A 12,088-nucleotide genomic window follows, 5' to 3' on the forward strand; every position below is an offset into this window, starting at 1 on the left:
TAAGCATTGAGTAAATAATTCATAAATATTGTCCCTTTCATATTTGTAAAGAAGTAAAACTGAAGACTCAGAACCAGAAACAAATATGAATTAAAACAATAGACAAGGAAGATTCCAGTAAATTCCCATGATCATTTTGCTTTCATGAACTGGAAGATATGATTTTTGTGCCTGTATGATGTAGGCCCCAAAGGGAAGAAGTAGTTGGGGTGGAATGACATGTGAGGAGAGTGTTACATAAAACAGTCAGGAGGGGACAGAATGAGAAAAGAGAAAGAAGGAGGAGATAAAGATAAAACAATCTAATTTTTTGGCAATGAATACCCTATAGACAGAAACATTACACTGTTATTATAACAGGGTTATACTATAAGTGGTATAAAATTATAAAACATATAATATTATAAACAGGATAAAATATTATAAATGGGTCACTTCAGTTAGGATATTTTAAAGTGCAGGCAAAGTTGGGATGTAATGTATGAGAAAAGAATGAAAGGAAAAAAACTTTAGGCAAACAGAAAAACCTGAAGCAATAAGCTTTAAAACTCACTTAAAAATATTTAGAATTTGGTTTCTCACCATTGCTTACCTCAGTGGCTCATTCATGTACCAAGGCTTTTCCATCCTATGGTGTAGTTCACCTGCAGATACTAGCTCCTGAGAGTGCAAGTTCATTGCAGCACCTCCAGCCTTGCATTGCACACAAGGTATTTTCCCTTTCCCATGATTTGTTATCATCAAAGTACAGTATATACTTACACCCTTACAAATGTCCTCTCAATGTTTCATTGAGCAGTATCATGACAAGCCCTTTCCAAAGACCTTTGTTCTCATAGGACTAGACCAGGAAGACAAACTAAATACGCATCTGGTAGCAGTGAGAAAAGAAGTTCTGATGGAAATATGTGCTATGGTGAGAAAGAGAGGTGACTCTATAAGCCCAAGGAAGAAGCCCGTATCCAACTACTCTAGGACAGAAGGAAAAGGGAATAATTTTTTTTATTTCAATGGTATAGATTTTATATGGAAGCATTATCATCTAGGAGGTCTTGATCAGGTTCATTTTTTGCCAGTTAAAAAAATTAAAAGGTAAGGTAAATGTCACCAGGGAACAGTAGGGAAGTTCTCAAAAGCAGCAGCAGACAGAAGCATCACAGAAAAAGGATTTCATTGGGGCGAGGAAACACACATAGACCAAGAACACAGAGAAATGACTCTGCAAAGCCCAGGGGGCACTCAGGAAGCCAAAGGCATGTCTTTCCTTAGAGATGGGGATTTTACGGGTCTTTGTGGGGTCTTCCTGTCCTAATTTAGGGTTGGTCAGTTTGAAAAATGATGGAAGCTGATATTATTGGTCCATAAATTTGGTTTAAAAATATGTTGGTCTGGCCTTGAATTTGTTGGACCAGTCCATATGCAGGGGGTCCTACAGGCATTAGCAAAAGCCCACTGTACAGACACTGGTGGTAGCTGTACAGTGACAGATCTTGAAGAATTGTAACACTCTAAGGTTTCTGTGTGGTGAATGCCTGAAATCAGACCTGTATCAGCGCTTGCTTAACTTGTTCTACTGATGGTCTCTTGTAGCTATTTCAAGCTATATCCAAGTTCACATATCTGTTCTCACTTCAATTTTACCACACAGCTGGTGACACATTCCCTCTAACTTTAAGTACTTTTTGTTTTTATTACATAGCATTTCCCTCCATATCCTACATTTTCCCTGGCTCAGTCTTCCTTACTTCAGCTGATTTTTTTTTTTTTTGCTTCCTCCTCGTGTCCTATGTCTTTAACTTCAGACTCAAAACATACAATTGCCCTTTTTAAGAAAGGCAGACCTACTGTACCATGACTTGCATTTTAACAGGACCTGTGCACTTAAGTTGGTAAGTACTTGGCTCTTCTTGCTTCAGATCACTTTGGTATCTAATAAACAAAAGAAGTCTCATGTTGAAATATTTTGTAGCATGTTCCTCATCAAGCACCATACCCTAACCTATGTCTTTGGTCTGCTCCTCAAACAAGGTGGCAGAGAGTGCTACCTAATATTATATATATCGAAGATTGGGGAGGAGATAGGAAAGGCAACAATACAGAAACACCAGAAGCTCTTAGTTTGTGCAGACTTCAAGGGAGCGCAGTTGGAATTTTTTTTTTTAAAGCAATGTTGTAAGAACTTGGAGTTACCCATAGGAGGTCACATAGCTTCACTGCCCCATCTCTTCCTTCTGTTCTCTTAGACCCAGGACACAGTGAGGTCTGGCACACTTCCAAGCTCCTCCATATTTCTCCTGTCATAAACTCTCTCCTGTCTTGTAACTATTCACGTGTCTCTGCACAGTTCGTTGCAAAGAGACACAAGAAACTGGAAGTTAAAGTGGCTGCCCTCCAGATGCAAATCTACATCTGAATGAGCAGGTCCTTTATCCTGTCTGCTTATACTGCTCTGCCTAGACATGACTGGCTCATGTTCAGCATCAACTTCACAATGCAATCTAAAGTAAACCTTTAGACTTGCTCACCTAAACTGCCCTGGCAAGAGAAGTCTTGCTGTCTTTAAGCTTCTGTTCACACACATAGTGGGCATGCAACATACCAATCATCCATTCATCTAGTTACAAGTTACTGAGTCCCTGTTGAATGCCAAGCTTGGTGTATGCAGTCAGAGAAAAATCCCTAAACAGATCTGAGCAGACGTAGAGTGAGTGACAGGTAACCCATGGTTTCATTTCTCACTTTCCTTGGTTCAAGTAGCAGGGCACTAATTGGGGAATGTCTGACTCTGATTACTTGCTTTGGAGTAGTCACTTTGCAGCTCTTAACCTGAAGAAGACCTGCCCACCCAAGAATATTTTAACAACTTACCAAACTTTTATTGTAGACTTTTAAATTGTTTATTTGCCTAGTTGCTTTTCCCAATCAGAACATACATTCATAGAAACATAATATTAGATCCATATCAATCACTTTGCAAAAAAAAAAAAACCTCCATATGGATTAAAGTACCAAATGTAAAACTTGAAAATGCTGAAACAGCCAGTAGAGAACATAGCAGTGCCCTACAAGACACAGGTGTAGGCAAGAGCTTTTTAACTAAGACCCCATTTGCCCAGGAATTTAGGTCAGACAAGTGGGACCTCATGAAGCCATAAAGCTTTTGTACCACTAAGGATAGAGTCAATTGAGTGAAGAGAAAACCACAAAAAAATGAGAGAGAATCTTTGCTGTTATTTATCTGACAGAGAGTATTAAGATGCTGAGTGCATAACAAACTAAAGAGTCAAGAAAAAATATTCCATTTGAACAGCAACAACAACAACAACAACAAAAAAACAGGCTACGGTTCTGAAGATAAGAAATAAAAATGGCTAAAAAATATCTCAGAACATGGTTCACCATCTCTAGAAATTTAGGAAATGCAAATCAGACAAATTTGCTATTTCCTCTCACCCCAGTTAGAATGCTTAAAATCAACAAAACAATTGATACAAAATGCTGGCAAGGATGTGGTGAAAGGGAAATTCTCATTCATTGTTAGTAGGATTCCAGCCACTCTGGTAATCAGTATGTATAATTCTCAGAAAGCTAAAAATAAATCTACCATATGATCTATATACCATTCCTTGACATGTGTCCAAAGAATACAACATTTTACTGCAGAGATACTTGCTCAGCCATGTTCATCACTGCTCTATTTGCAACAGCTAGAAGATGGAAACAACCCAAAAATCATTCAAATGATGGATGAAATATGATAATATGGAATATACACACAGTGGAATATATTTCAGTTGTCTCTTGATCAGAGGAGTTCGAGAGACTCCCAAAACAACATAGTCTATTTCTGTTGCCTTTGGTTGCCTTTCAGAGGTTGTAGGTAATTCCTTATTGCTGAAGACATCATGAATTTCAGACACAGGGCATGGAAAATTCAAGATGGATGAGGCTTGGAAACCTGTTCCCTGAGAACTAGCTTTTGCAATACCAGCAGATGCAATGGAAGGTGCCATGGGATGGAAGCAACCAATATTCCTACTGCACTGTGACACCTATGGCTCACAACAATAATGAGTATGGCAAGATAATTCTAAAGATGCAGTAGTATGTCTCATACATTTTAGTAGCCAACAGTTGTCTAATTGGACTTAAGGCCCATTCAATAGGAGGCAATCATGTCTGGTAGAGGAAAGCTAACAAACTACCCAGGGCTAGTATGACCATAGGCCTTAGAGAAGAATTTTCGATGGCCACTTTACTAAACCAGAATAATTCCTTACTGCACTCTAAAAGTCTTTCCTTGTACAGATAGGTGAGTGTAACTCTCATCTCTCATCGAAGAGCCTTGTCTTTGAAGCAGACAGGAACCATTGCAGAAAACCATAGCTGGCCAAAATGAGAAGAACTACTGATCATTGGGTTCCAGCACCAGTGGATAAATGTACAGCACAGCTCCTGCACCAAAGGCTCAGGGAACACCATAGAAGAGGGGTCAGAAGGATTGTAAGATGTAGAGGAGCAGCAAGTACGCTGTGTCAAAAAGTAACTATAAAAGTAAAAACATAAAGTCATTGGGGAATAGCCAGAAAGGAGATGAAAAGCAAGGAGTCAGATGAAAGGAGAGAATGAGGTCAGCAAAAGAGGTCACTGCAGTTAGAGAGGTGGCTTAATGGACAGTGCATTTCTTGTGTTCGTGGAGCTTCTATGGAGTTACCTGATTTTAGGCTCTGGAGACAAGCAACTCGTTCTTAGTTTTTACTCAATGCTAGGCAGCCTTATTAAATTTGTCTAATGCTTTTAAACATCACTACCTTCACTGGTAAAACATACACACAACACTCCCTCCCCCCCACCTCCCCCCGCCCCCCCACATCAACAGTCTTTATATAGCTATTGGAGAGATTTCATGGAAAAATGCTTTGTGTTTGGCAGAGTGTCTGGCACTTAGTAAGTGATCAATAAATGTTAAATATCATCAATTTTATTATCTTTTCTCATTGTCCAGTCTTCCTCTACTATGAGTTAACCACAAGAGAGGTACTTATAAAAGATCGTCTTCCATTCTGTTTAATGGGAAGGCTGTGTTGACTGCCATGTTATCCAGAAGACAACTTAACACCAAACAGAAAACTGTGTATGGTTCAGTGGTTATGCTTGTGTGATGCTGCATCCACTGAGCTCTGCATTCTGAGATAGCCTTTCCTGAATTTGTGTAAGTGTGACTTGCCTTGGGATTTTATAGGAATTTTATTGATTAAACATGTATCAACCAGAAGGTTCAATATTTGCCTTAGTTTGCTATTGCTGTGTTAAAGTTGATGATCAAGGGTAATGTGAGCTTATATGGTTTACAGGTTACAGCATGTTATCGGGGAAGACAAGGCAGGAACACAAGGCAGGAACTGGGAGGCAAGGACTGAACTCATGGAGAAACACTGTATATTGACTTGCTCTTCCTGGCTTGCTCAGTTTTCTTTCTTGAAGAATCCATAACCACCTGCCTGGGGATGGAACAGTGGAGTGGGCCCTTCCACATCAAACATCATTCAAGAAAATGCCCCATTGGCTTGACTATAAGCTAATACTATAGGGGCATTTTCTCAACCAGTATTCCCCCTTTTTAGATAACTCTAGCTTTTGTCACATTGACAAAACAAACTAACAGATAAACAGCAAAAAAACCTACAACTAACCAGAACAGTGTTTATATTCCATATCCCTCAAAGCCAGGAACTGTCAAAATAAAGGGAAATTGTCTCACACTTTTGGCAGGCAAATAATTGGAGTAGTTAGATATTGATATCAACTGTCATATGAATTACCAGTGATTGTTTGGTAGTCTCCTTAGCTATGTGGGCATGAACTTTCTCCTTGTTCTACATGATTCTATTAGAAATTTGGGTGATATTTTGTGAGACTTCTTTTCCTGGAGATCTGGATCTCTGTCTCTCTCTCTCTCTTTCTCACACACACACACACACACACACCCAGACACACACACACACAGACACACACACACACACACACACACACACACACACACACACACTAGACTGGGAAACCTCAACAGGCTAATAAAATAATTATACCAAAGTCCAACTTGGTGAACCAAAAAGTTTATTGAGAACACTAGCTAGAGCATGGATGAAGTCGTACTTACAGGAGTGGGAATGACTCAAATACAGCTGAATCACTACAAAGTGAGTATTAGCTTAGGAAAACTGCAACCCTGGGACTCTTTGTATGGCTTATAGGCAGCTCAATAAGTTCAAGACCTCGTTGTGTATCTGGGCTGGTAAGAATCTCCTCCCTCATCACTGGCTTACTGTGACTATAGCTTTGGAGAGGGTCCCCCGTCTTGAAGTGTTAGTTTTCTTATTCATATAAAGTTTGTTTACTTCAAGTCTCCTGAGCATTCCTGCTCCTTCCTCAAGGGGAATATTTCAACTTGAAAATATTGCTATATAACACATGGTTCAGACAATGATGACATTCTTTGCTGCATTGGTAGTTTTACTATGAAATGTCCTCCCCAGGCTGATGTGTTTAAACCCTTGGTTTCCAGCAGATGGAGCTCTTTCAGAAGACTGTTCAACCTTTAGGAGGGAGACTATTGCTGGAGGGAAGTGGATCACTAAGAACAGCCCTTTAAGTTTTTAGAGCCTCACTCTCTTTAATTTCTGCCTTTCATTTCTATGCTCATTTCTTCGTCTTGATCAGGGAACTGAGTCTCATCCAACATCTTCTCATGGCAGTATTCATATCTTATTCTTTTCCAGTGTAGTAATTTGATCTGTTAATCTTTAAGACATTTTACTAAGGTTTTCAAATACAGAGACTATACCATATATATCAGTGTATTCACACTCATTCTTATGAAGATTTCTACATTATAATACTTATACTATAGCATTTATTAGTGAAGAAATAAACCGACATATTTTTCATCTTATTTATTTGGAAATGTTATGATAAGCTTTACTTAGTAAGAGCCCCATCTCAATGGCCTAAGTCAGTATTAGTCCTAAAAAGCTATTCTTATGACAAATTTCAGTTCACATATTATTTTAACTCTCTGAAACTATAAAGCCTAGCAGAACATTACCTAATATTCTAGATATATCTGATTTTTGGACCCTGTTAGGTATGTTTTACATGTGAGTTAGGAAGCTCCAAATGGCTTGCTGATTCTCCTATAAACCAACTGAAAAGAATTTTTTTAAAAGATTATGTGTATGATTGCTGGGTGTATGTATGTGTACCATGCAGGTGTCTGAAGAGGAATTAGATCCCCAGAACTGGAGTCACAGATGTGACATGGTTGTGACTACTATGTGGGTACTGAGAACTGAACCTGGGTCTTCTGCAACAGCAGTAAGTGCTCTTAACTACTGAACCATCATCCCTCCTTCCCCTGAAAAAAAAAACAAATACAAATCAGAGCTAAGAGTTGAATAGACGTTTCAGAATAGTTTATTTTATTCATTAGAAGTTGCTGAGACAGTCTTAGCAGGATTTATAGAGAAGATTCTCACCACAAAGAAACTCAGTGTCACCTTATTTTTATCACCCAAGCCATTTTGGGTTGTGGATGACTATCTGCTTTGTTCTTCACAGACAGATTTAATAGATAAGTCATTCAGTCTCTTGTGCTCCTGTAAGTGACAACCTCATTGTGTAGTGCCATCTTGACTTAACTGTCTTTGTTTTGGAAGCAAGTTACTTTTCATCATTAGATGTTTTCCTCATGGTCCAAAAGTAGCTACTACAGCTTAAAGTTTCTATTCACACTCAAGGATAGAGGTGATGGTAACAAACTCGCTGCATCTATCTTTTGGTAGTTCTCCAAGGAATCCTGAATGTAACTGAATACAACTGGATTACATAATGTTTAGTCTACAAACTCAAACATTTTGTCTTGAGAAAATTGTCACTCCTAACAAAATTAGAGATCTATATGTGAAAGTGGGCGAAACAGGACCATTGAAAAACAACAATGTCAAGTGTGATAAATAGGGGGCAATTTTTATCATGTGTTAGAGCCAAAACAATTAGTAAAATAACTAATAGTTCTTTGTAAAATTACAACCATGTAATTATAGAAATTATCCTCAAATAAAATTACATCTATGATGAGATGTGAAGGAGTTCAGAGTAAATGTTACAAAAATCAGCACCATGCATGCCTATCCTAAAGACATAATTCATGATTCAGATGATATCTGCATGAAGAATAAGCTGGTAAAAATAGAAAAGAAGTGGCAAAGACCATCCTGTGAAAAGAGAACATACAGAAAGAGCCCTTGGAAGAGAGAAGCACAATGCATTTTGGAGAATTCAAAGAAGGCATTTGTGGCAGAAGGACAGAAGAAAAGGGTGAAAGACACATAAACAAAGTTAAATTAATAGGACACTTCTAAATTATACTCTATTGAAGGAACTCATTTAGGACGATATTTTGAAGTTTCATGTAGAGCCTCAAACTTATTATATATAATGTGATCAGTGAGTGAAACTCCACAGTCACTCCCCATGCCTGTGTATCCCCTAAGTAAAATGGTATAAGTTAAAAAAAACACTAACAAAAACTCATTTTACCATGTGATTTGACACCATTGTTTTAACAAACATTTCTGAGTATAATAATTCCTTGGAACTTGCTAAATATAAGGAAGACAGTGATTACTTCTTCCAGCTATTGACTAGCTGCTAATGAGAACTCTTATCTGCTTTAATCTCTACAGGAGTCAAGTTTTATTGTAGCTAATGCCACAGCACCAGCAAGGAAAGGAACAATACATAGAGGTATAGTTTAGCTTTAAGTTTTAGAGGTTTCAGGTGAGTGGTCACATGTGGTGATGGTCTTATGGCTGTGATTTAGATCTTCAAATGCTGAGTGACAGGGCATATGAGTGCATGGATGTCTCTTCTTTTGTCTTCTCTATAAAAACCATCGGATTAAATTATAAGGGTGCACCTTAATGGTATTTTCTAATTCCCACCACCTTCTAAAAGCCACACTCTAAGCTAGTAGTTGAATAGCAATTTTATTTTCTCTCTTAGTACAATAATTCTACAACGAGAATTGAATTTCAATATATGGAACCTTAGAAGACTTGTGAGTCCTATCCAAACCATAGCAATTATGGTAAGAATCTTATAGTAAAAAGGTCAACCCTTATCAATTATTGGCCACATGCTGATTTTCTAGATAGGGTCAGACACTATAATAAATAAAGAAGTTGTAAAATATGTTCCAAAAAAAAAAGAATAGAGTATAGAGATACACAGTAGAAAACAAGTAAGTAACAAGATTTTGTGTTGTGTTATTTTGTACTGGATGAGAAAAACAAAACAAAACAAAACCAGAAGAATCTTAAATACTATTCTTGGAAAATAGAAGGGAAAAACTAGATAAATCTCCCTTAAGCGGATTTTTCCTGAGGCTGCAGAATAATCTGTAGATTCGGAACTCTGAAGGACTCAGTTAAGAGGAGGTAGTATGTAGATGGCTGGATCAGATAGGAATGTGAGTTCAAATGTTTGGGAACTCATTTCTGCCATGGGCTACATAGCCTTAATTCAAAGTTTGATGTCTTGTTTTGTAGAAAAACGACTTGGGGAAATAAATTATGTCTTTAGATTTCTTTATGATTCTGATGCACAAATTTCTGGTATATTTAGTTGGCATTGTTTCTGTCAGCACATAGGCCATTTTAGAAATGCTCAACATTCTTCCCTACAATAACCTGCATTAGAAACTCCCAGGTCTACAGTTTCTTTTCCTTAGAATCATGTCCATATGAACCAATAGCAAATACTTAGGATAGAATTAATAAGAGTTTTATTGATTCGAGGTGCTTTGCACCAGCCGTCAGATGCAGCCCAGACTCCTCAGCTATTCTTCACCCCGAATTCATAAAGAATAGGATTCCCACTGGACAATTTTAATTGGAAGCATATTTTCTTCCTGTGATGCAAACTCAGGGTCAGAACAGGTAACCTGAAAGATTGTTCCACCATATGTTCTCCCCAGAAAATATATTCCCTAAATATCAAGATACACAAGAGGCAAGGATTACATAAGTCTTAAGATAAACTTCCTGTCAAGCCAGTTTACCATAACTGAATGGTTGGGTTTCTATTGAAGGCAAGATGCAATTTAATTTCTGGTACACATCAGGAAAAAGAAAATTATGTTACCCACCTGTTCGAAGGCCTGTTAATTTTATGCTAGACTGTGTAGTATATTTTAATACATTTGAAGATATGTTTAGTGCATGGTTATATATTGAAGACCAGACATTTTAAAGTTTTTTTTTGTTAAGTAATGTTGTGTGGATAGCAGTATTTATTTGTTTCATAAGTAGAATATTTGAAAATTGACATGTACTTCATTAAGGATTTAAAAAAATTAAGCATGCAAAAAGGAGCTTCAAATGTAAAGGTTTTTTTTTTTTTTGTGACAGAATTTCTCTGTGTAGCTTTGGAGCCTATCCTGGCACTGGCTCTTTAGACCAGGCTGCCCTTGAATTCACAGAGGTCCGCCTGCCTCTGCCTCCCAAGTGCTGGGATTAAAAGTGTATGCCATTAACACCCGGCCAAATGTAATTTTTTATGCCTGATTAAAAAATGATTCTAGCAAGATGGCACCGAAAGCGAAGAAGGAAGCTCCTGCCCCTCCCAAAGCCGAAGCCAAAGCGAAGGCCTTGAAAGCCAAGAAGGCAGTGATGAAAGGCGTCCACAGCCACAAAAAGAAGAAGATCCACACGTCACCCACCTTCCGGCGACCGAAGACCCTGCAGCTCCGGAGGCAGCCCAAATACCCGCCAAAGAGTGGGCCCAGGAGAAACAAGCTTTACCATTATGCCATTATCAAATTACCCCTGACCACTGAGTCAGCCATGAAGAAGATAGAAGACAACAACACACTTGTGTTCATTGTGGACGTCAAGGCCGACAAGCACCAGATCAAACAGGCTGTGAAGAAGCTCTATGACATTGATGTGGCCAAAGTCAACACCCTCACAAGGCCTGACGGAGAGAAGAAGGCATAAGTTCGCTTGGCTCCTGATTATGATGCTCTGGATGTTGCCAACAAAATTGGGATCATCTAGACTGAGTCCAGCTGGCTAATTCCAAATATACTCTTTTTTACCATAAAATAAAATGATTCTAGAGGAGGGGAGAGGGGGAAGGAGGGGGCAGGAAGATTGAGTCAGGGGAAGAATAGAGGAGAGCAAGAAAAAGAGATACCTTAATAGAGGGAGCCATTATAGGTTTGAAGAGAAATATGGCACTAGGGAAATGTCCAGAGATCTACAAGGATGACCTCAACTAAGAATCTAAGCAATAGTGGAGATGCTTAATGCCCTTAAATGCCCTTCTCCAATAATGAGGTTGATGACTACCTTAAATGCCATCCTAGAGCCTTCATCCAGTAGCTGATGGAAGCAGAAGCAGACACCCACAGCTAAACATTGAGCCGAACTCCTGGAGTCCAGTTGCTGAGAGAGAGGAGTGATGAGCAAAGGGGTCAGGACCAGGCTGGAGAAACCCACAGAAACAGCTGACCTGAACGAGGTGGAGCTCATGGACCCCAGTCTGATAGTTGGGAAACCAGCATAGGACTGTTCCAGACACCCTGAATGAGGATGTCAGTTTGGAGGTCTGAGCAATCTATAGGGCCTCTGGTAGTGGACAAGTATTTATCCCTAGTACAAGAATGGACTTTGTGAACCCAGTCCACATAGAGGGATACTCTCTCAGCTAGATACATGGGGAGGGCCTAGGCCCTGCTCCAAATGATATGACAGACTTTGAAGATCCCCCATGGAAGGCCTCACCCTCCCTGGGGCGAGAAAGAGGAAGGGATGAGAAGGTCTATGGGGGGGCAAGGGAGGAGGGGAGGGAGAGGGAACTGGGATTGACATGTAAAACAAGATTGTTTCTAATTTAAATAAAAAAAAGAGGAGAAAAAATTATTCTAAATCCTTACTATGTTATTGCCTAAGAATGAGCAACCATTAGCAAGGCTAACCAATGCTTACCTTGCAATACAGAGTATTAATTAACCATAATGTTCTAG

The 12,088-nt window shown here is 38.9% G+C and overlaps 1 protein-coding gene across 1 annotated transcript; it reads left to right on the forward strand.

Moving 5' to 3' along the window:
- Positions 1–10,646: 10,646 nt before the first annotated feature.
- Positions 10,647–11,096, forward strand: LOC100762856 (60S ribosomal protein L23a-like). Its single transcript, XM_035444486.1, has one exon. It carries the CDS (start codon positions 10,647–10,649, stop codon positions 11,055–11,057), a length of 411 nt encoding a protein of 136 aa, XP_035300377.1. The 3' UTR covers positions 11,058–11,096.
- The last annotated feature ends 992 nt before the right edge of the window (positions 11,097–12,088 follow it).

The sequence above is a fragment of the Cricetulus griseus genome, chromosome 4 (genome assembly GCF_003668045.3).
Source record: "Cricetulus griseus strain 17A/GY chromosome 4, alternate assembly CriGri-PICRH-1.0, whole genome shotgun sequence".
In the NCBI taxonomy this organism is placed as follows: Eukaryota; Metazoa; Chordata; class Mammalia; order Rodentia; family Cricetidae; genus Cricetulus; species Cricetulus griseus.